This window comes from Sebastes fasciatus, chromosome 6 (genome assembly GCF_043250625.1).
Source record: "Sebastes fasciatus isolate fSebFas1 chromosome 6, fSebFas1.pri, whole genome shotgun sequence".
Classification (NCBI taxonomy): domain Eukaryota; kingdom Metazoa; phylum Chordata; class Actinopteri; order Perciformes; family Sebastidae; genus Sebastes; species Sebastes fasciatus.
The window spans coordinates 36,564,284-36,590,654 of NC_133800.1; the positions used below are offsets into that span (position 1 = coordinate 36,564,284).

Sequence of the window (26,371 nt, forward strand, 5' to 3'; positions counted from 1 at the left end):
CCACATCCCACGCTGTTGGTTTTTTAAACACAAACATTTCTCCTGCCAGTACACTTATCTAAAAGTCTGGGTTACTGGATAATAGATGGTAACTCGACCAAACTGTCAGTTTGAAAGGTGAATTTCACCCAAAGAAATGAGGAACTACTTGAGACCTTAAAAATAGGGGGGGGGGGTCCTTCCTAGCAAGGACCACGCCACAACATGGCATTTAAAATGTTTAATTAAATGAGGAAGTACTGAATATTGAGGATGGATGTGAGGAAGGGGATGAACGATGATGATGAAGGGGTGAGAGGAAGTTGTCCGTTTAAACCGGTCCTTATTGTCCCCCTCAGCAGCATTAGCATGTTTCCAGCTGGATAACATGTTGGTGGTTAGCTCATCAGCCACAATAGTACACCACCAGCCACGGGCGGATTATGAGACAATGGGCCCCTGGGCATAGACATGCAAAAGGCCCCAACACCTCTCCTACCAAAGACACACAGACTTTATAGTTGTTTAGCCTCTTTTTGTGTCTTTTTGTAGTTACTTTCTCTCTCATTGTAGTCATTTTGTGTCTCTTTAAATTCATTTTGTGTCTCTTTGTAGTCATTTTGTGTCTCTGTAGTCATTTTGTGTCTCTTTGTAGTCACTTAGTGTCTTTGTAGTCATTTTGTGTCTCTTAGTAGTCATGTTGTGTCTCTTTGTTGTCATTTTGTGTCGTTTTGTAGTTATGTTGTGTCTCATTGTAATCATTTTGTGTCTCTTTGTAGTAATTTTGTGTCTCTTTGTAGTCATGTTGTGTCGCTTTGTAGTCATTTTGTGTCTCTTTGTAGTCATTTTGTGTCTCTTTGTAGTCATGTTTTCGCTTTTGTAGTTATTTTGTGTCGCTTTGTAGTCATGCTGTCTCTCTTTATAGTCATTTTGTGTCTCTGTGTAGTCATTTTTTGTCTCTTTGTAGTCATGTTGTGTGTCTTTGTAGTCATGTTATGTCTCTTTGTAGTCATTTTGTGTGTCTTTGTAGTCATGTTGTGTCTCTTTATAGTCATTTTGTGTCTCTTTGTAGTCATGTTGTGTGTCTTTGTAGTCATGTTATGTCTCTTTGTAGTCATGTTGTGTCTCTTTGTAGTCATGTTATGTCTCTTTGTAGTCATGTTGTCTCTTTGTAGTCATTTTGGGTCTTTTTTTTTGTCCTGCTCTCAAAACTTCATTTGTTTCCTGACCTTGTGCTACACCTTCTGTCACAAATCCAAGAGGAGATTGGAAATATATATAAGCCTTCATCTATAAAGCGATTATTGTAAATCCTTGTGAACCTGGGAATGTATTACAATGCATCAGCGTACTTTTAGATTGAGGAGCCCACACTTTATCGGCGCTAAACATTTTGGACTAATTTTCATTGAGACATAATAATGAGGTGTGGTGTGTGCAAGTTGAATCAGCATGGGAGATGACGGAGTTTGGCGGTCTCTGGACACACTGCAGCTTCACTCCTCCAGCTCATGAACTTTAGTAAAACCAGCACTGTTGTATTTCAGGGATCCATCCACCAACAACATAAACTGAACTGAAGTAACCCACCAAGACGGAGCTCGCCGCTCACAAGAGCAGAGACCAGCGCTGATGAGGCCTCGTCTGGAGGACCCGCTAATTGCTAGCCCGCCAACGGGACCACTAACTCCGTAAGCTAACCCATCCCTCTCTAGCCTTTTAAATGAGTCCATCTGCTTCTGCTTCTTTCCTCGTTTCCTCCTTTCCTACACACTCCAGGCTAGGTCTAGTATGGAATATTTAGCATTTCATCAAACCTCAGCTCCCACCCGTCCTACGTGGACTTTCTCTCTCTTTATTCTACATCAGTCGCTCTGAGCATCTAATAATGACGTGGCTGAATTAGTTAGAGTTAGGTGAAAGCCTGGTGCATGATGCAAACCTTATCAGATATATAACATCCTCTAACATCCTCTGCTTGCCCCCATGTTGCACTACTTAATGATGATGCATGTTTCTACTCGTCATCTTTTTATCCTTGTATGTTTTAATACCATTATTTAACTTTTATTCATGTAAAAGACGGGTCTCCACTGAGCCGGAGTTCACAATGTGCTAAATGTCCTCGAAAGACCCGCTGTCAAAGAGTGTCTAGTTTGGAGCCACACATATCAAATATTAGTCCTCAGCCCACATGTTTAATTAGGGCGTGGGCAGACATTACAACACAGCGAGGACGCAGCCAACATGTCCACATCTGATAACTTGTAGATGCTGTTTGTGTACCTGTGTGTGTCTACAGGACACGTGTTAATGCGTCACCTGCATCTGTGACCCTGAACCACATTTGGTCCTAATTGTTGATGAGAGCAAATCAATCATTTCAGATAATTTCATCTTACAAAGGTTAACACAAGCTCTGGCACATGAAATGTCATTTCCATTCATTCACACCCTACAAGAACTCAAGTCATGTATTTTTATTTTTAATTATCATTCAGTGAAGAAAACATTTAATGTCAGCCATGCCATGACATTTAATACACACATGTTCCCTCAGGAGGGATTGTTAACAATATTCTGGTTACCTCAAGTTAATTATGTCGTTATCACAAGAAAACAAACTTTGTGATCTCGAGATAACGACATAATTAGCTCGTTATCACAAAAAAACAAAAGGTTGTTTTCTTGTGATAACGGGCTAATTATCTCGTCCAAACGTTCCCACTCTCATGTTTCTTTAGTTCTGATCTGACTGTGTCTACTTTATTCCTCCCATCAACCCAAAAATCAAAGATTAAAGACATTTCCCTCACAATTTTGTGGTAATTTCTTTTTCATTTATAAGAGGCAACATGTTTTATACTTCCTCTGAATATAATCCATTTAATCTTATTTCTGTATATGTATTTTGATACCTTTGTTAACACCTTATTTTGAAAACCGGACGTAGTCACTCCGAGTCACACGTGTATCCTTCCGCTAACTTCACCAAGTCCATCACCGTCAGCTCGATCTGGACCGTTTGAATCCATTTACCGTCGGCTGATTTGACCCAAATATTATAAATAATAATTATGTTGTTAACTCAAGGAAACAAACTTTGTTTCCTCATGATAAAGAGTTAGTTATCTTTTTATCTCGAGATAAAAATGTTTGTTTTCTTGAGTTAAGGACATAATTAAACGGTATCCGTTTAGGGCTTCCGTACCAAAATATTAGAAAGTTATAACAATCCCTCCTGAGGGAACATGTGTGTATTAAATGTCATGGCACGGCTGACATTAAATGTTTTCTTCAGTGATTAATAATAAAAAATAAAGATTGAGTTCTTGTAGGGTGTGAATGAATGGAAATGACAATGTGACAATGACAATGAAATGCTGTGTAAACTTTTGTAAGATGAAATTATCTGAAATGATTGATTTGCTCTCATCAACAATTAGGACCAAATGTGGTTCAGGGTCACAGATGCAGGTGACGCATTAACACGTGTCCTGTAGACACACAAAGGTGCACAAACAGCATCTACAAGTTATCAGATGTGGACATGTTGGCTGCGTCCTCGCTGTGTTGTAATGTCTGCCCACGCCCTAATTAAACATGTGGGCTGAGGACTAATATTTGATATGTGTGGCTCCAAACTAGACACTCTTTGACAGCGGGTCTTTCGAGGACATTTAGCACATTGTGAACTCCGGCTCAGTGGAGACCCGTCTTTTACATGAATAAAAGTTAAATTATGGTATTAAAACATACAAGGATAAAAAGATGACGAGTAAAAACATGCATCATCATTAAGTAGTGCAACATGGGGGCAAGCAGAGGATGTTATATATCTGATAAGGTTTGCATCATGCACCAGGCTTTCACATCCATCCTCAACATTCAGTACTTCTTTGGTCGAGTTACTATCTGTTAACCAGTAACCCAGACTGTTAGATAAGTGCACTGGAAGGGGAAATGTTTGTATTTAAAAAACAAACAGCGTGGGATGTGGTGCCCTTTGATTTGTTGACCTACATCCAAACTGATGCTCTTAAAAAAAAGGCATAAACAGATGTGATGAAACTCATGAAGACGAGGCCTCATCAGCGCTGGTCTCTGCTCTTGTCAGCGGCGAGCTCCGTCTTGGTGGGTTACCTCAGTTCAGTTCATGTTGTTGGTGGATGGATACCTGAAATACAACAGTGCTGGTTTTACTTGAGTTCATGAGCTGGAGGTGAGAAGCTGCAGTGTGTCCAGAGTAGATACTTAATAAGATAAAGGACTAAGAGGAACTATAGCTCCCCTACAGCTCCAAACATTTTCAGTGAAATAATTGTTAAAGCAGCAAACAGCAGACAAACCCAGTTAGAGACTAGCTGGTGAACACAGTGGAGCCTTTAACAACTAAAGAGACAGATTTTTTCCTTCAGAAGTTGGGGGAGACCTAAAACAGAGAGAATATTGGATGTTTGAATATTGAATGAACAACAATTGGACAATCAAAACAGTAGTGAAGGCCAGAAAACAACACATGTGCAAGTGAAAAAGGTTAAATCATTTCCTTTTCAATCTGTATGATGTTCAGGATAATATTTTGAATAATAATCAAATCTGGTTGTCACTGAATAACACAAAGAGACACAAAATGACTACAAAGAGACACAACATGACTACAAAGAGACACAACGTGACTACAAAGACACTAAGTGACTACAAAGCGACACAACATGACTACAAAGAGACACAAAATGAATACAAAGAGACACAACATGACTACAAAGAGACACAACATGACTACAAAGAGATGCAAAATTACTACAAAGCGACAACACATGACTACAGAGCGACACAACATGACTACAATGAGCCACTAAATGACTACGAAGACACAAAGTGACTACAAAGAGACACAAAATGACTACAGAGACACAACATCACTACAAAGAGATGCAAAATGACTACAAAGCGACACAAAATGACTACAAAGCGACACAACATGACTACAATGAGACACAAAATGACTACGAAGACACTAAGTGACTACAAAGAGACACAAAATGACTACAGAGACACAACATGACTACAAAGTGACACAACATGACTACAAAGCGACACAACATGACTACAAAGAGACACAAAATGACTATAAATAGACACAAAATTACTACGAAGATACAAAATGACTACAATGAGACACAAAATGACTACGAAGATACAAAATGACTACGAAGACACTAAGTGACTACAAAGAGACACAAAATGACTAAAGAGACAAAACATGACTACAAAGTGACACAACATGACTACAATGAGACACAAAATGACTACAGAGACACAACATTACTACAAAGAGATGCAAAATGACTACAAAGCGACACAAAATTACTACAAAGAGACACAAAATGACTACAAAGCGACACAAAATGACTACAAAGAGATACAAAATGACTACAAAGCGACACAAAATGACTACAAAGCGACACAACATTACTACGAAGACACTAAGTGACTACAAAGAGACACAAAATGACTACAGAGACAGAACATGACTACAAAGTGACACAACATGACTACAAAGCGACACAACATGACTACAAAGAGACACAACATGACTACATAGACACAAAATGACTAAAATGAGACACAAAATGACTACAGAGACACAACATGACTACAAAGCGACACAACATTACTACAAAGCGACACAACATGACTACAAAGAGACACAAAATGACTATAAAGCGACACAAAATGAATACAAAGAGACACAATATGACTACAAAGAGACACAACATGACTACAAAGAGATGCAAAATTACTACAAAGCGACAAAACATGACTACAGTGAGCCACAAAATGACTACGTAGACACTAAGCGACTACAAATAGACACAAAATGACTACGTAGACACTAAGCGACTACAAATAGACACAAAATGACTACGTAGACACTAAGCGACTACAAATAGACACAAAATGACTACAGAGACACAGCATGACTAGAAAGTGACACAACATGACTACAATGAGACACAAAATGACTACGAAGACACTAAGTGACTACAAAGAGACACAACATGACTACAGAGACACAGCATGACTACAAAGAGACACAACATGACTACAAAGAAATGCAAAATGACTACAAGGCGACACAAAATTACTACAAAGCGACACAACATGGCTACAATGAGACACAAAATGACTACGAAGACACAAAGTGACTACAAAAAGACACAAAATGACTACAGAGACACAACATGAATACAAAGAGATGCAAAATGACTACAAAGCGACACAAAATGACTACAAAGCAAAACAACATGACTACAATGAGACACAAAATGACTACGAAGACACTAAGCGACTACAAATAGACACAAAATGACTACAGAGACACACCATGACTACAAAGTGACACAACATGACTACAAAGCGACACAACATGACTACAAAGAGACACAAAATGAATATAAATAGACACAAAATGACTACAATGAGACACAAAATGACTACGAAGATACAAAATGACTACAAAGAGACACAACATGACTACCAAGAGACACAAAATGACTACAATGAGACACAAAATGACTACGAAGACACTAAGTGACTACAAAGAGACACAAAATGACTACAGAGACAAAACATGACTACAAAGAGACACAACATGACTACAAAGAGACACAAAATGACTACAAAGAGACACAACATGACTACAAAGAGATGCAAAATGACTACAAAGCGACACAACATGACTACAAAGTGACACAACATGACTACAATGAGACACAAAATGACTACAAAGACACTAAGTGACTACAAAGAGACAACATGACTACAAAGCGACACAAAATTACTACAAAGCGACACAACATGACTACAAAGAGACACAAAATGACTATAAATAGACACAAAATGACTACAATGAGACACAAAATGACTATGAAGACACTAAGTGACTACAAAGTGACACAACATGACTACAAAGAGACACAAAATGACTACAAAGAGACACAACATGACTACCAAGAGACACAAAATGACTACAATGAGACACAAAATGACTACGAAGACACTAAGTGACTACAAAGAGACACAACATGACTACAAAGAGACACAAAATGACAACAAAGAGACACAACATGACTACAAAGAGACACAAAATGACTACAATGAGACACAAAATGACTACGAAGACACTAAGTGACTATAAAGAGACACAACATGACTACAAAGAGACACAAAATGACTACAATGAGACACAACATTACTACGAAGACACTAAGTGACTACAAAGAGACACAAAATGACTACAGAGACACAACATGACTACAAAGTGACACAACATGACTACAAAGTGACACAACATGACTACAAAGTGACACAACATGACTACATAGAGACACAACATGACTACAAAGTGACACAACATGACTACAAAGTGACACAACATGACTACAAAGTGACACAACATGACTACATAGAGACACAACATGACTACAAAGTGACACAACATGACTACAAAGTGACACAACATGACTACAAAGTGACACAACATGACTACAAAGTGACACAACATGACTACATAGAGACACAACATGACTACATAGAGACACAACATGACTACAAAGAGACACAAAATTACTACAAAGTGACACAACATGACTACATAGAGACACAACATGACTACAAAGTGACACAACATGACTACAAAGTGACACAACATGACTACAAAGTGACACAACATGACTACATAGAGACACAACATGACTACAAAGTGACACAACATGACTACAAAGTGACACAACATGACTACAAAGTGACACAACATGACTACAAAGTGACACAACATGACTACATAGAGACACAACATGACTACAAAGTGACACAACATGACTACAAAGTGACACAACATGACTACAAAGTGACACAACATGACTACATAGAGACACAACATGACTACAAAGAGACACAAAATTACTACAATGAGACACAACACGTGTCTCATTGTGGGGCTTTTGCATGTCTATGCCCAGGGGCCCATTGTCTCATAATCCGCCCGTGGCTGGTGGTGTACTATTGTGGCTGATGAGCTAACCGCCAACATGTTAGCCAGCTGGAAACATGCTAATGCTGCCGAGGGGGACAATAAGGACCGGTTTAAACGGACAACTTCCTCTCACCCCTTCATCATCATCGTTCATCCCCTTCCTCACATCCATCCTCAACATTCAGTACTTCCTCATTTAATTAAACATTTTAAATGCCATGTTGTGGCGTGGTCCTTGCTAGGAAGGACCCCCCCCCCTATTTTTAAGGTCTCAAGTAGTTCCTCATTTCTTTGGGTGAAATTCACCTTTCAAACTGACAGTTTGGTCGAGTTACTATCTATTATCCAGTAACCCAGACTTTTAGATAAGTGTACTGGCAGGAGAAATGTTTGTGTTTAAAAAACCAACAGCGTGGGATGTGGTGCCCTTTGATTTGTTGACCTACATCCAAACTGATGCTCTTAAAAAAAAGGCATAAACAGATGTGATGAAACTCATGAAGACAAGTGTATATAAAGCTGCTGTTTTCTCTTGTTCAGCACCTCCACACAGGAAGACCACAGATCATCCTTCAACAGGTTAGCTACCACTCTCCTCTCCTCTCTTTGCTCTCTCTCCACATCCTCTCTCCTCACTACGATGCTGCTCTGTTCACTTCAACCTCCCTTCAGGATTATTAGTAAGCTGTCTCTTTGCTTTTAAAGCTTCATCATCATCATCTTCAACATCTGCATCATCTCCACCATGAAGATGCTGACTGTGTCTCTACTCGTTTGTGCCTTGATGGCTCTGGCTGCAACCCAAGGTGAGTATCACTGTTAAACTTCCTCTGTGGAGTTACAAGTACAACGCAGGGATAGATACATGTGCAGATACATGTGTAAATAAATGTGTAGATACATGTGCAGATACATGTGCAAATAGATGTGTGTGTGTATATATATGTGCAGATAGAAGAGTATATACATGTGTAGTAGATACATGTGCAGTAGATACATGTGTAGTAGATACATGTGTAGAAGATACATGTGTAGTAGATACATGTGCAGTAGATACATGTGTAGTAGATACATGTGCAGTAGATACATGTGTAGAAGATACATGTGTAGTAGATACATGTGCAGTAGATACATGTGTAGTAGATACATGTGTAGTAGATACATGTGCAGTAGATACATGTGTAGAAGATACATGTGTAGTAGATACATGTGCAGTAGATACATGTGTAGTAGATACATGTGCAGTAGATACATGTGTAGAAGATACATGTGTAGTAGATACATGTGCAGTAGATACATGTGTAGTAGATACATGTGCAGTAGATACATGTGTAGAAGATACATGTGTAGTAGATACATGTGTATTAGATACATGTGTAGTAGATACATGTGCAGTAGATACATGTGTAGTAGATACATGTGTAGTAGATACATGTGTAGTATATACATGTGTAGTAGATACATGTGCAGTAGATACATGTGTAGTAGATACATGTGTAGTAGATACATGTGTAGTAGATACATGTGTAGTAGATACATGTGTAGTAGATACATGTGCAGTAGATACATGTGTAGTAGATACATGTGCAGTAGATACATGTGTAGTAGATACATGTGCAGTAGATACATGTGTAGTAGATACATGTGCAGTAGATACATGTGTAGTAGATACATGTGCAGTAGATACATGTGTAGTAGATACATGTGCAGTAGATACATGTGTAGTAGATACATATGCAGTAGATACATGTGTAGTAGATACATGTGTAGTAGATACATGTGCAGTAGATACATGTGTAGTAGATACATGTGCAGTAGATACATGTGTAGTAGATACATATGCAGTAGATACATGTGTAGTAGATACATATGCAGTAGATACATGTGTAGTAGATACATGTGCAGTAGATACATGTGTAGTAGATACATGTGCAGTAGATACATGTGTAGTAGATACATGTGCAGTAGATACATGTGTAGTAGATACATGTTTAGATACATGTGTATAAGTATTAGGGGTCAAACTGTTCACAAAATTCACGGTTGGGTTCATATCACGGTTTTGGGGTAATGGTTTTTGGTTCGTTTCATTTATGTTACAGCGAGGAGGTCATGTTCTGATTTCAAAATGCTTTTCATTTATTTGACAAAAATAAGCTAACAAATGTTTGCCTTAACAAAAGGAACATAAACTCTTCTTTGGTGTCCAATCTTAAATGAAAGAACAGGTCATCTACAGTAATTAGTGCAAACAAAAAATACAACTTTGTTATTTTCATATAAATATGATGTAATTATAGACTAAAGCCATTAACATAAATTGAAGCATAAACTCAACCAGAAGTAAACTAAAAAAAAAAAAGGAACAGTATAACATATGTCTCAATTCCCTGATTATCAGCTCTTAATTGAAAGATTAGTTTTTCCACTCACAAAGTGCAGTATTTGGAGGAATACAGTTAGATTTATGTACCACAGTGTTTTTTAAAAATAATTTATGAATATAAAACACATTACAGGGATTGTGCTGCTGGAATTACCGTGTTGCTTTAGTGTATAGCGCGCCTCAAGTAAGGTTACTTTAATCATATGTTGAAATCCAGCGTCCTCTACGACTGCATAAGGCTGCATATCTTTCACTATAAACCTCCCCGATGCTTTAGTTGTGTTTATGCCCCGTCTGAATCTGCATGTAAAGGCTGTTTAAATGCTGCGGGGAGGAGTTGGTCTTTCATACCCGACTCTCTCCTTCTTGCTCTATCGACGGCCACACCGGGGTGATGTCTTCGTAAATGGTTCATCATATTTGTAATATTGCCGCTAGCATAAACCAGACGTGTTGCACAGTGCTGCTTACACACAGTCGCCGTTTTATCCACCACTTTCTTTCCGTCATTTTCATGGTAACACTAAATCCGTAATGCTCCCATACAGCAGAGCCAAACGATGCTGGTGGATCCTCTAACGGGACTTTATCGTGTCCACTTGCCATTTCCTAAACTGACTGACAGCTGCACTCGCCACTTCATTCGTGTCAACTCAGAAGTTTTTTCCCCCCGATAACTTTATTTGACTTTTCTTTTTTTTTCTGCGCATGCCCTTTTGACTGAAAACTGTGAGGCTGTTCCCCATTTGTAGTATGACAATAAACGGGAGCCAAACTCTACATGCAAAAAAAGCACACAATGGGCCTTATAACCTATTTCAAATGAACCGAACAATTCATACACGACCCGAACCGTGACTAGCAAACCGAACGGTTCAGATTTTTTAACCAAACCGTTCCATCCCTAATACATACTGTATATGTGCAGATATACTGTATGTGCAGTAGATACATGTGCAGATACATGTGTAGATAGAAGAGTAGATATATGTGCAGTAGATACATGTGCAGATATACTGTATGTGCAGTAGATACATGTGCAGATACATGTGTAGATAGAAGAGTAGATATATGTGCAGTAGATACATGTGTAGATAGATGTGTAGATACATGTGTAGATACATGTGTAGATAGATGTGTAGATACATGTGTAGATAGATGTGTAGATACATGTGTAGATACATGTGTAGATAGATGTGTAGATACATGTGTAGATAGATGTATAGATACATGTGCAGATACATGTGTAGATACATATGTAGATACAGTACATGTATATATATATGTGCATACTCAGACTCCACAGCTACACCTTTATTTGCTGTTAAATGACAATGTTATTAAATTACTGGTAATTCTCTGTTTGTCTTCATAGACGACGTGGTCGAGCCAAGTCAAGCACCAGAAGCGACAGACGAGCCAGGGACAGACGCGCCAGACGGGACAGCCGCGCCAGGTGTTATCCCGATACAGTAGATACATGTGTAGATACATGTGTAGATACAGTACATGTATATCCAATCCAATCCAATGTTATTTACAAAACACATTTAAAAACAACAAAAGTTGACCAAAGTACTATACAATTATACATAAAAGACATAAAAACAACACAATAAAACACTAAGACCAACTTCAAACCAACAGGACATTAAAATAACAAAAGCGTTAAGACCAATAGGAGAGGAAAAAGGATTAAAATAGTCAACTCTCATGCCGAGCCAAAAGCCAAGGAATAAAAGTGTGTTTGAGGTTTGATTTAAAAGCAGGCAGTGTGGGGGACAGCCGAACATGTGGAGGCAGAGCGTTCCAGAGCTTTGGAGCTGCAACTGCAAAGGCTCGGTCAGCCCTGAGCTTCAACCTATAGAGCTCGGGACAGTCAGAAGCAACTGGTCAGTTGATCTGAGTGTCCTTAATAAAAGATGTGGTTTTAAAAGATCAGAGAGATAGGTCGGAGCTTGCCCATTTAATGATTTATACGTTAATAATACAATTTTAAAATCAATCCTAAAACGAACAGGGAGCCAGTGAAGTGAAGCCAGAATCGGGGAGATGTGCTCACGTTTACGTGTACCAGTTAAAAGACGAGCTGCCGCGTTCTCAACGAGCTGCAGGCGAGACAAAGAGGCTTGGCTAACGCCAACGTAAAGTGAATTACAATAATCAAGACGTGTGTTGATAAAAGCATGCATTACCTTTTTAAAGTCATTAAAAGATAAAAAAGGACTTAACCCTGGATAAAAGCCACAGTTGGGAAAAACTTGATTTCACAACTGTGTTTATTTGCTCATCCATTTTAAAATCCTTGTCCATTATGACCCCTAGATTCTTTACCGCAGGAAGGACAAAAGGTTCCAGATGTGAAAGATCCATGTTGGGGTCGTTTCTGCCTCCATTGTGTCCAAAAATAATAACTTCAGTTTTTTCGTCATTGAGCTTGAAAAAAATGTAAAGTCATCCAGTCTTTGATGTCTTTGAGACAGGCTAGCAATGTGCCCAAAGAGTTCGAGTTATTATTAATCAAGGGCAGGTAAAGCTGTGTGTCGTCCGCATACAAGTGGAAAGATACTCCATACTTTCTAATAATGGACCCCAGGAGAAGTATATACAAGGAAAATAAAATCGGACCAAGTATAGAGCCTTGGGGGACTCCACATGCAGCTGTGAGATCTAAAAGCATAAGAATGGATGAATCGCCAGAATCAACAGTTCATTCAAAAGCTTTAAAAGTGCAGTTTCAGTGCTGTGAAGTGCTTTAAAACCAGATTGGAACACCTCAAGGATGCCATTTTTGTCTGAAAAAGTTTGAAGTTGAATAAAAACAGCTTTCTCCAAGACTTTAGAAAGGAAGGGGAGTTTGGAAATTGGTCTAAAATTGGAAAGGACTGAGGTGTCCAAGTTAGTTGTTTTTTTTAAAGTGGCTGCACAATAGTATGTTTAAAATGAGCTGGAACTACACTAGAGGCCAGGCTACTGTTGATGATTGCCTGGATGGTTGGTCCAATGGCATCAAAAACCTCTTTAAAAAGGCGAGGGGGAACAATATCTGCGGGACAGGCTGAAGGTTTTAGATGATCAATAATTTGCTTAAGGGAAGTAAGTGTAAGCTCAAACTGGTTAAAAACAGCACAGCAGGTTAAGGTGATAGAAGGTTCATGCAAAGGAAGAGAGATGTGTATCTTATCAATCTTGTCCACAAATTTTTTTGGAAATTTGTCACATGTTTCTGAGGAGGCATCAAAGCAATCAGTTTGGGGAGTATTAAGAACAGTATTGATGCTGCTAAAAAGAACACGAGGTTTGTGACAATTATTTAAAATAATACCAGAGAAATACTGAATTCGCTGAATTTTAACAATTTTCTGGTATCTGCACCAGCTTTCCCTTAAAATGTCAAAAGATACCTGGAGTTTATCTTTTTTCCACCTACATACACACACAGATATATATATATATATATATATATATATATATATATGTATATATGTGCAGATAGAAGAGTGCAGCCCTCAGACTCCACAGCTACACCTCTATTTGCTGTTAAATGACAATGTTATTAAATTACTGGCAATTCTCTGTTTGTCTTCATAGACAATTCCACCGAAGCCCAAGCAGTGGAATTTTTCCCGTTCCAATGTCGCCTTTACGGCTTCGTTGCCACACCGATGACTTGGGTTGACGCTGAGGTAACTAGTGAAATTTTTCTACAAGTTCATTCTGCTGGTGTTGACTTGTTGCACAGCTGACTAATCATCATTTTCTCCTGACTTGGTTTCTCTATGTTACTCTTGTTATTGAACTAACTATATCTAACTATAAGGCGCCCAAAGGAAGTGGGCAGCGCTTCTCCGAAAATTGCGGCGCTTTCGCGGCCTACGTGAACCCCCGCTTAGAATCTGCAGTCATGCTAGCAGCTCTGTGAGGCTGTAATTAGAACAAGCAGTTTTGAGCTAAATGCTAACAGTGCTGGCATGCTCATGTTATCTTGTTAGTGTAGCGTGTTAGCATGCTAACATTTGGTAATTAGCACTAAACACAAAGAACAATCTGTCTTTAGCTCTGCAGGTATTTGGTCATAAACTAAAGTATTACACACATTAAAATGTTGACCTGATGATGGCGCTAGATGAAAAGTCAGAGGATCACCAAATTTTTCCGCCTTTTTACAAAAAAAATTGCACTTTTTTTGGAAATTTTTCAAACATTTTTCTTACATTTTTCTGCCTTTTTTTTACATTTTCTCATACTTTCCTGACATTTTGGGACTTCCGCCTTTCTTCTGCCTTTTTTCAACATTTTTTACACTTTAATTGATAAACTTTCCGACATTTATCAGACTATTTTTCTGACTTTTTTTCTGCTTTTCATTCGCCTTTTTCGGACATTTTTCAAAATGTTTGCACTTTTTTAAAAAAAATGTCAAACGTTGTTCGGACATTTCTTTTCTTCCACCTTTTTCTGACTTTTTTTCGAATATTTTTCAAATTTTTTTTCCTTTTTTTTCGAACATTTTTCAGACTTTTTTTCCGACTTTCATCCGCCTTTTTGCGGACGAAGTTATTACAATTCATCCTGAGGTGAACATGAACGATGAACCACATTTCATCATAATCCATCCAATAGTTGTTCCAGAAATTTCACTCAAAGAAACAAATGTGAACCTTGTGGTGTCGATAAGGAAAAGTCAGAGGATCAAAAGGGTCAGTGGGGTTCATCATCTGGGAACCATGACGGTATGAACCAAATGATGTGCCAATCAATGTCACAGATGTTGAGATATTTAGCATTTTTAGCTGCTGGTGGCGCTACAGGAGTAGGCTACACAGCTAGCGTTGATGAAAATCAAGCAATAAAACCTCCTAATTAAAGCTGTCAATGTAAGCAGAGACCACAGTACAACGGTGAAGTTAAACACTGAATAACTTCCATCACTTCTTCTACAAATATTCACGTCAACCAGCTCAATATTTGAGCCAAACCTTCCTCCACCATCCTCCTGCTGGTGGAGGAGAGGACCACATGTACAGCATTAGAGTGCAGCTTCATATCTGATTGTCTGTCCGTCTGTCTGTCCATCTCCCCTGTAGAAACACTGCCAGACCATGGATGCACACCTTGCATCGGTGCACAGTAAAGATGAGCATCAGTACCTTCTGCAGTTCATACATCAGAACAATAGTACTGAAGAATCCTGGGTTGGAGGCTCTGACTGCCAAGAGGTAATTTATCACTACAGCAGGTCTGATTACTGATAGGATGACACTTTTTAACTTCTACATCTTTTTCTTTTCTGTCTTAAAGGTCAACCAGTGGCTCTGGAGTGATGGCAGCGTGTTCGAACATACAGAGTGGTGTGATGGGAAACCTGATGATCAAAATCACGTCGAGAATTGTCTCCAGATGAACTACGGAGGTAAGTCACAACATATTGTAGAGCACTACAGGAATCAGTCCTAAAAAAACCCAGAAGTGAGTTAGCATTTTTAGCACTTCCTGTTCCCCTCATCTGGAAGTCAATGGGTTTTTAGTCAGATGTCTGAAATAAGGTTTGTGGTTAACACAAGCTCTGACTGACTCTTGTGTTTCTTGTGTTCACAGTCGATTTCTGCTGGGATGATACTGAGTGTTCCGCCACTCGCTCATTTGTCTGTACCAAGCCAGTACCCTGCTGTCCAGAATCACCCTGTCCCGTGGAGGTCCCATCTGATCAGTAGCTCTTGAGCTGACACACACAGAGAGACACCAACCAAACACACAAACACCTGCTGGATGTGACCGTGTGATTGTCTTTGTGTGTCATATATCAGTCTCATGTATAATCACATCTTTTATAATTTGGCTGTAACGCTGCTGACGGGATGAAGCGACAAGTGACGTAACAGGAGCTGGACTTCCTCTTTGACCTTTAATGAGAGGAGGCTGAATGTGTTATGAAAAGATGGCTTTTTAGCACAAACTAATCTTTGATACCCAATTAAAACTCTTGAGCATTTGAACAGGCTGGTCTCAGATTCTTTTGTTAAATCTAATCTTTTTAACTTTCAGGTCAATATGTACTATAATAATGATATAAAAAAAGATGCAACTTAAACACCGTTTTCAAGGTGCCCAAAAAGTGTGTTGCACATCTCTCTAAGCTCATAAGGCCACGCCCCATTTTGGGGAATAGAAACTGAAGATCTCATAGACTTCAATGCAATTTAACGTGTTTGGATTGTAATTTTGACGACGCTACGACTGTAGAGCACCCATATACTGACATTTCTGTTAAATACATTCAAACGGCCCCGATGGAGCTGACCATGGATGAATAAAGAGAACGGAGCTGACGGGAGAGCTAGAGACCACCTTGGAGAAGTTAGAGGAAGTAGACACGTGGGACTACGTCCGCTTTTCAAAATAAGGTGTTAACAAAGGGAACTGTATATACAAAATACATCTATTGAAATAAGATTGATTGGATTATATTCACCAGAATTATAAAACATTACATGTCCCTTATAAGTTAAAAAGAAAACACCACTAATCTGTGAGGGAAATGTCTTTATTCTTTGATTTTTGGGATGCTGGATAATAAATAATTCCTGACAATGACTGATGTATTTGACTTCAGGACATCTCTGACTACATACATGCTGAAAATCAAACATTTTTACTGGATTCATTTAAAGTAAAAGTCCCTAGAAGTGTATGATTCAACTTTTCCCCATGGTCTATTGTTAAAAAAAGTTAACAAAAATCACTTTAAAATCATAATATCAAATCGCAATAATTAAAAATCGCAATACATATCGAATCGGCACCCAAATATCGTGATAGTATTGAGTCGGAAGATAGGTGAATCGTCCCAGTCTTACTGCCTATGTAGACACATCTTACTATCTGAATAATGCACCCTTTAAATAGCAGGAAAATACTGCGCCAGACTGTTGAACAGGTTTTTGTTGAACATTGGCACAATCGCTTTCTTCTGCCTCAAGATAACAACGCGCCAACAAAGCACCTGACCACCTCTCATTTTAAGACCAACATGCCCATGGGCGCACAGTCTGAAACTAGCAATGACAGTTGCGCTGCGCTGTGTAAGATAGGGCCCTGAGCAGGGTCTGAAATGAACGTTCTTCACTTCCTGCCACTGTGGCAGACAAGTCATTTTTTTTGTCGGACACTCAGAAATTTTATCTGCCACTTTTGAAATCTCTGCGCTAAATGAAGGAATAACATTTAAGATCTGATGTCATTCAATTTTCGATATATTTAAATAAAAAACATTATATACACGGTAAATTACAGTGTTTTGTTTACACTCTAATATCTATTTTATATTGAGGTGAAAACATCTCCTTCAAACAACTGGATTTATTCAAGTTTCTCACCACAAACTTAATTTTACGAGATTACTTTTGAACACATCATGATAACTAGGGATGCACCGATGCCACTTTTTTTCAGATCGAGTACAAGTACAAGTACTTTCATTTGGGTACTCGCCGATACGAGCACCGATACAAGTCCTTCTCTGTGCCAACAAACCCTCGTTAACAACCAGCTGGAGGGTGTGAGCGACACACAGCGGATCAAGTGTCTTAATGAGTGTTTTGAATCCGGGCTTTTCAACTACGCTTACCGGTGTTGTGATGTAGGTGTTTACAGCGGCCGTGATTTCTTTCCATTTTTCACTTTTTTTGTCATATGGGATTGCTTTGGAAAGCGAGGAAGCCAGAGTCATTCGCCTCTGGACTGGTTCTGGTTGCTTTGGTCGTGTTCTCGCTACCGTACTCGCTTTGACGCTTCAGTTCTTTCGCTCTCTCCGGGCTCCGGGCTCCGGGCTCCGGGCTCCGGGCTCCGGGCTCCGGGCTCCGGGCGCCGGGCTCCGGGCTCCGGGCTCCGGGCTCCGGGCTCCGGGCTCCGGGCTCCGGGCGCCGGGCTTTCGCTCTCCGCTGCTTCCCTCCAAAAACAAAAACACGCCGGCTGAATACGTCACACACTCGCCCAGGAGAGCGGTCTGGATGGGGGCGGAGTCTGTGACGTAAGGGCTCCGGCCTTCTAATATTTATTTTAACTTCAATTTTTTTATTGGCAACTCTCTCTCTGCCTCCAGTCTGGGTGTAAACATGCATCAGCACACGACATTTATGAGTACCGTGTGATTCAGAGGGTGATCTGGGTCTCCTTCTCGTTGGAGGCAGTGCTATTTTGTCAGCCAAGATGAAAAATTTAACAAAACTTTTTTTTTGATTCAACAACCTGAATCAGGGCTCCAAAACTCTGTCAAGGACGACTAAACATTTTCATTGGTGGTGCCTGACATGTAGCAGGTCTGTCTCTGTGTATATACTGTATGTGAAACCACACCCTGGTACTCCTCCTCAATCGATATCACAGCCTTTAAACATACCCCGTAATTCAAATAGAAGAGAACTATTCATCAGGGAAAATGCTGCGGTGCCCGTTACACCTTTTCCCCCGGGCCTGAAAGGCTCGGCCCAGACCCGATATCATCGGTTGGGGTAAAGACTCCACGACCCGTCACCCCTGTGGTAGAGTCTGTGTCCATGGATGTATAAAGAGACGTCTGTAAATCAACTGCCCAGTAGGAACACTTAAATAGCCCTCATTTAAATCATTGTGTCCTAAAAGTAGTAAAATTAACTAACTAGGGATGCACCGATACCCGATACCAGTATCGGGTATCGGGTCCGATACTGTGCTCATGTACTCGTACTCGCAAAACAGCTCCGATACAACGGCTCCGATACCACTTTACAGCAGCGCGACGTTAACCTTTCGTCACCATCTTTCGGGTCCTCCCGCTCCACCTCCCCGACGGTGCGGGGGAGACGGGCCGTTGGTGCGCCCGACGTCGTTGTGCCGGGATCCCATCTCATTGCGCCACGGGGTTTTGCTTGCACCGTCTGACTCGCGCATGCATTAGACTCCTTGATCCGTGTTACAGGACATGTCGGGTGGGTTGCCGACATCGTTGAAGACCTCTGGTACCTTTTACGTGGGCCTCGGCACGACACAGTTGGTGCGCGCTGAGGACAGTCCGCCCCCGTCGACAGTCGCACCGGGAGCAGGGAGCACCGTCACGGTGCGGTGAGGTCCGGGCAGGGAGCGCTGTAAAGCTGCGGCCGTGAGCCACCTTCGCCCTGAGCCTTTCCAAGCTGACCTAGAGCCGGTCGCGGCGCACCGCCTCGTATGCGGGACTCCCCAGCCTGCCGTGTGTCGCTCACACCCTCCAGCTGGCTGTTAACGAGGGTGTTTTGGCACAGAGAAGTACTCGTATCGGTACTCGGTATCACCGAGTACCCAAATGTAAGTACTTGTACTCGGTCTGAAAAAAGTGGTATCGGTGCATCCCTACCGTACTAACAGCTGTTTCCAGAGTTATTGTCCTCGCCATAATGAACGGTCATCAGACCCACCGGACAAAAGAGCCACCGCACAAAAGACTTTATAGTTGTTTAGCCTCTTTTTGCAGTTGATTTGTGTCTCTTCATAGTCATTTTGTGTACCTTTGTAGTCAATTTGTGTATCTTTGTTATTGCGTTGTCTCTTTGTAGTTGTTTTGTGTCTCTTTGTAGTTGTTTTGTGTCTCTTTGTAGTTGTTTTATATCTTTTTGTAGTTGATTTATGTCTCATTGTAGTTGTTTTGTATTTGTAGTTGTTTTGGTCTTTTTAGAGTTATTTTCGTCTATGGTTGTTTTGCCACTTGTTGTGGTTGTTTTGTGTGCCTTTGTGATCATTTGGTGTCTCTGTAGTTGATTCAGGGCAACTCAATATGTCTCTTTGTGGTTGTTTTACCCCTTTTCATAGTCATTCTGAGTGTCTCTGTTGTATATCTGTAGTTGTTTTGTGTCTCTTTGTGGATGTTTTTTGTGTTTTTGTAGTTGTTTTGTGTCTCTTTGCAGTTGGTTTGTTTCTCTTTGGAGTCATTTTGAGGGTCTTTGTAGTTGTTTTGTGTCTCTTTGTAGTTTTTTTTATGTCTCTTTGTAGTTATTTTGTCACTTTGTAGTTGTTTTGTGTCTACTTTGTCGTACCATCGTACCATAGACCTACAACAATAAAAAAATAAAAATGAGAAAGTAAACAAAAAACAGTTATTCTTTTTCTCCACTGGAGAGGAGCTAAAGAGCCGCAGGTTTCTGATCCCTGGACCAGACCATGGGGCAAAAGTTGAATCATTCACTTCTAGGGACTTTTACTTTGGAAAATCTCTAAATGAATCCAGTAAAAATGTTTGATTTTCAGCCTGTATGTAGTCAGAGATGTCCTGAAGTCAAATATATCAGTCATTGTCAGGAATTATTTATTATCCAGCAACCCAAAAATCAAAGAATAAAGACATTCCCCTCACAGATTAGTGGTATTTTCTTTTTAATTTATAAGGGACATGTAATGTTTTATACTTCTGGGGAATATAATCCATCAATCTTATTTCAATAGATGTATTTAGTATACAGTTCCCTTTGTTAACACCTTATTTTGAAAAGCAGACGTAGTCCCACGTGTCTACTTCCTCTAACTTCTCCAAGGTGGTCTCTAGCTCTCCCGTCAGCTCCGTTCTCTTTATCCATCCATGGTCAGCTCCATCGGGGCCGTTTCAATGCAGAGAACATAAATGTCAGTATCTGGGTGCTCTACAGTACACTAGAGCAGTTATTAATTATCGTTTAGAAAATATAGATCACATCCATGTTAGCAAAACACCGTCACCGTCAGGAGAAGTCCAACCAGCCCTCGTGGACGTCGTGGCTGCTGTGTTGATCCGTCTCACACTAGAGATATTATATAGAGATATTAAAACTCTATTTGACTGTTTGTATTGAGTAAATGCCAGGAGAGCCTTTGGACAACACATGAGATGGAATTAGGGAGTTTTTGGGCGTAAACCAATGCTAGATAAATACTGAAATTAATTAAATTAATAAAAAAAGGAATATTATATACAGAATTGAATAGTTTGACTTATATGACACATCACAATATACTTAAAGTACTACTATAGTAACATATCAGCATCAAAATATACTTAAAGTACTACTATAGTAAACTATCAGCATTAAAATGTACTTAAAGTACCAAAAGTAAAAGTACTAAAGTATCCGCATGAAAATAAATGATATATTAAAGACAGCAGCTTTCATTGCATTCGACACTGGAGGAACAGGAAACATTCAAATATAATGCATATACTAAATATATATCTATATATATCTATAGATATAAATATATATCTATAGATATATATACACACACACAATACTGTATATAACTTTGTGCACACACTGAAAGTATACATAAAGACGTCAACACTGTTCACATTCAAGCAAGCTTTATTAAAGTGATATGAAGCAGTAATGCAGGTTGATAACATGATGAGATGTGAGCTCGCCTATATACAGCTCTGCAGGTTGTCGAGTACAAGTACACACACTGTGTACTCTGTATACACACTCTGTCCACCAACAGAAAGGCACAGTTTGGAAGTCTGACTGTGTCCCCCTGGTGAGTATTTTTGGTTAAATTTGGGAACACAAAATGGCAAAAAGTGAAAACTTTAGCACCTTTAGCACCAAAAATGAAAGCTCTACTCTACAGCACCAATAAAGAACAGTTAGTGAAATAATAAAACCTTACAGGAAGTGATCAATTTATGTCTGAAAAATGTCCCAGAAACTGAAATTTCTACAGTCTAAATTAACATTAAATATTAGTAAAATGTCAGTTTTACTGACATTGATGATCAAATATTGTATATAATAAGAAGTCTACGGAAGCCCCGGAAGGACAAGTAAGTGTCTCTGTGTGTGACCAGAAAATGATCATGTAGTGGAGATTAAGATCAGAAAATAAGAACTGTTTTCTCACAGTGCGTTAAATTAAATAGTTTTTTTGGGGGGGCATTAGAATAGATATTTTGTGATCTCAAAAAAACAAATGTCAACATCACATCTCTTGACTGTGAGAAAACTGAATGAAAACTATATTATAAAACCTTTATAACTAACAGATTCATCTTGAAACATGAAATAAACCCAGACGGTTTCCAAAACAAAAAACACAGGTAAACCAGTAAAAAGTAGAAAGTTGCACCACCTGTTTGTAAACTCAATCTTAGTCTCAGTTTAGTTATAAAGTAAGTAAAGTGTAGATTTACACATCAGTAAATCATAACAGATATTGCATCAAACAAACTTCTATCAGTTGTTCTTATTACTAGTTATTATATTTACTCTATATGTAGCTGTCAGGTGTAATTGTTGCGTAGCTCACTAACTAACTATCTTAACAGACTAATAATCTACGATAATTTGAATTAAATTAAATTAAAATTACACATTTATGCTCCTTTGTTCTTGTGGTTATGACTCGCGCACGATGATTTTTCTCAAAATACGATAATTTTCAAACCTTTGGTACAATAGTTTAACATCTGACAACACTGTTGCTAATATACAGCATGACCTGTTTAGAGTATCAGAAGTAATATGGACACGTCTGACCTCACACTTGATCCAAATGCTGTTTTTTATTATTATTATTATTATTATTATTATTATTATTATTATTATTATTATTATTATTATACATAAACAGGTACATTCTACAAAACAATACAGTCTCCAAATTATTAAACGTTATGCAGATGATGTGACTAACTTTGTCTGTAAGGTTAATTTTAAACTTCATGAATGCTACTAACTCTGAAACACACACACGTCTCCACATGTACAGATATAAATAAAGCAAAGACATTAACAAAAGGACTGGCTGGTGAGTTTAATGTTTGGCCCCATAAAACTGTTATTTTTGGAAGTTAAGTTACAGCTGGTGATGTTACGGTTATATAGTTTGCTTTTGATAAGACATTTCTTAAGTTTTAATGGTGCAACTGATGTAGTAAATCACTAATTTTAAACTAATTAGCAGCTATTCAGATCTTTGACAGGACTTTACAACATAGTGATGGATTTACAAATAAGTGGTGCATCCTAATCCAGAACCTCTAACTTTACTTGTACTTGTATTTAATCCTGGATACTCACAAACGTAAATACCTCTGTAATTTGAAAAAGCTATTCAGGTTTAATTTGGAACAAAACAACCTGGTTCAGGTGTTTTATGAGACTTTTAATGATCCCTTTTTTATTTAATCTGGTTATAACTATTATTATTTACATCACATGTAATTTTAAACTGCATTCTTCTGCAGCGTCCACTGTTTCCTCCGTCCGTCTTCGTTTTCAAGCTCATGTTGCAGAATTCATCTCAGTAGCTGCAAGAAATAAAAGAACAAAATCAACCACTGAATGAAAGTATTGATCATTAACCGTCTGAGACCCACAATAGACCCTTATTTAGGGGGGTACAGGGGGTCTTTTGGGGGAGATAGCAGGTCAACAGTAGATGTCACCTAGAAGTGGTGTACATCATCTGAAAGCTGGGAACCTGGGGATTAATCTGAGATGCAGCTCAGCACTGTGTGTCGAGTTGTTAGAAATAAAAAAGAAATAAACATGAATTAATTATTGCTCTATTGTGCCTCATAAATTGTTGCAGCAATTTTTGTGTTGATACCATTTGTTACACAGATTTGGTGCTAATTTGAACCATAATTAATAATCCCTCCCAAATAGCACATTAAGACCAAGACCTTGAGGAACACCATAGAAAAAGCCATGCTGTGATTTGGGATCAAAATCTTTTTGACGTTTGGAGATTTCTGCAAGAATTTGCATTTTTCGGCGATTGGATGGCGAGCACTAATTTAGAAAGATTATCCTGGTGAAACATGTTATTTTTTCAACCTGTTCTTAAGTCATAAACACAGGAGATAAAATAATTCAGATCAGACTTAGAAAATGACCTTACCTTTCAGGACTTCAGTATTAATATTATTTGTTAATATCATATATTTAATGTTTTTCTATTATATATTTGATAAATAAATATATAAGTATCAGTTTTCAAAGTAGCCTTCTGTAAATATGGTAAATATCTAGAATAAATACATTATTAATGAATTAATACTAGTGGTACTACTGGTAATACTACCAATTTTGTGGTAATATGTTGGTATACTAAGAGATTAGTAGCATAATAAGAGTATCTTGTGTTTTACTTTTACCATGAAGCGACATCTTAAATGTTTAGTAGAGGCCTTTATTAAAAAAAACAGTGGGGTCTGTTGATTGTTGTTATTGCCCCAAGGACATAAAATATGCAAAGAGAAAATATTTCTGTTAACATTAAAGGGTTAAGAGTTACCATTACACTGAAGACGAAACAACGACCTGTTAGCTGTGATATCAACCAGCTACAACTGAGTGATTCATTTGTCATCCTCACATTCCCAAATCTGAATAATAAGTATGTTAAAGTGATTTTAAAATGTATAAATTACTAATAAAACAATAAAACCTTAAATGTCTGCAAAGAAGCTGAAATAAAACTCAAACTGATAAGTGGAGAAGAAGAAAGAGTTTCTCACGACGTCGTGGTGCATCCGGAGACGTGTGCGGCGGTGCCGGTGTACTGGACGTCACAGCGGACTACGTTGTTGTTGTAGTTGGACTCTGGAACCTGCTGCCGGGGGTTTACTGACACCTGGCGGGACGACATCATCATCATCAGTACATGAGGTCACCTCTCCTCAAGTTTACAGGATTAGTTTGGTGTTACTCTATTTAGTAGATATGTAGTCTATATGTAGTGTTTCACAAGATAAAATATATAAAGGCTGTAGTTCATTCTTCATTCTCTAAAATGACGGGACTAAGACGTGAGGAGAGGAGACGAGGAAAGGAACCGAGGATGTACAAATTGGGAAATGGGAAAGGCCAAATGTGTTAGTCCGTCTCTTAATTCTTCCTACCCCTATCCTCTCAGCTCCAAGCCCGGTGGTTCCTACTGAAGACGTACTGTACATATTTAAAAACACAATTATATAGTTTTATTATTAATCTCCTAAAACTGTAGTTTTTATCAAACAAACAGGAGGAAATAGTGCAGATTAGCAGCGGATTAATCCACATTTGGTGCTCCAGTGAGTAGACTATTTCTAGAGAGTAATAAGGAAAATATAGAATAACTTAAACCCAAATGTATTGAAGTGAATTGGAAAGCACAACTTGTCTAATATAAATCTAATAAATCTAATAAAAATAAAGTTTTTATTTCCTCCAGTAGACTCTGAGCAGAGTAACAGACCTTGAGGATGTATTTTCCAGGAGAGACGTCAGTGATGTCGATCCACTGGCAGTCAATGTCCGCGTTGTAGGTGTCATAACAACCTGGACTCAAACCCTGTACGCACACGCACACGCACGCACACACACACACACACACACACACACACACACCAATACATTAAACATTAATATCTAAATGTACACAAGCTTATTTATTACATTTTTATTGATATTTGAAAACATGTTGTCTTGAACACACTTTTACTGTATATCATATCGTCTTTTATTGATAATTCCTGTTTTTGGTCTCAGTCAGTAGTGAAATGCAATTAAGTACATTTACTAAAGTAATATACTTCAGTACATATTTGAAGTGTCAGTACTTTACTTGAGTTGTCCCATTTATAGTTTATACTCCACTACATTTATCTGGCAGCTTTAGTGACAAGTTACTTATGGAGGACTGACCCTGCCAAAATAAATAAATAGATGAGAAATTACGCAAAAATAATATTAAAAATAATATTAAAAATAATATTAAAAAATAAATGTAGCCATTAAGTAATTGATAAAATGTGACATAAATGGATATTTCTGTTTTAATTTGCTTTATTTATTTATCTTTGTATTAATTCCCTTATTTATTTATTCTTCCATTTAATTTTCCCTTTTATTTATTTATTTATGTATTATTTAAATATTTTTAAATGTATTTATTTATTTACTTTGCATTTATTTGTATTTATTTTTTAATTTATGCATTTATTA

At 38.4% G+C, this 26,371-nt stretch overlaps 2 protein-coding genes across 3 annotated transcripts in view; one reads left to right on the forward strand and one right to left on the reverse strand.

The window, feature by feature from the left end:
• Nucleotides 1–8,442: 8,442 nt before the first annotated feature.
• LOC141769991 (type-2 ice-structuring protein-like) lies at nucleotides 8,443–16,402 on the forward strand. Of its 2 annotated transcripts, XM_074639552.1 has the most exons (7): nucleotides 8,444–8,599; nucleotides 8,726–8,826; nucleotides 11,782–11,862; nucleotides 13,998–14,092; nucleotides 15,494–15,625; nucleotides 15,708–15,819; nucleotides 16,005–16,402. In XM_074639552.1, exons 2-7 carry the CDS (start codon nucleotides 8,766–8,768, stop codon nucleotides 16,118–16,120), a joined length of 597 nt encoding a protein of 198 aa, XP_074495653.1. In that variant the 5' UTR covers nucleotides 8,444–8,599; nucleotides 8,726–8,765; the 3' UTR covers nucleotides 16,121–16,402. The 2 variants fall into 2 exon arrangements, with proteins under 2 accessions (XP_074495654.1, XP_074495653.1); XM_074639553.1 differs by lacking the exon at nucleotides 11,782–11,862 and having other exon boundaries at nucleotides 8,443–8,599.
• A 7,120-nt stretch (nucleotides 16,403–23,522) lies between these two features.
• Nucleotides 23,523–26,371, reverse strand: part of lox (lysyl oxidase) — a 4,648-nt gene continuing 1,799 nt past the window's right edge. The window contains exons 4-6 of the mRNA XM_074639555.1: nucleotides 25,623–25,718; nucleotides 24,904–25,019; nucleotides 23,523–23,688 (exon numbers count right to left, since the gene is read on the reverse strand). Of these exons, the coding sequence (XP_074495656.1) occupies nucleotides 23,682–23,688; nucleotides 24,904–25,019; nucleotides 25,623–25,718 (219 nt within the window). The 3' untranslated portion in view covers nucleotides 23,523–23,681. The remainder of the gene's footprint in view (nucleotides 23,689–24,903; nucleotides 25,020–25,622; nucleotides 25,719–26,371) is intronic.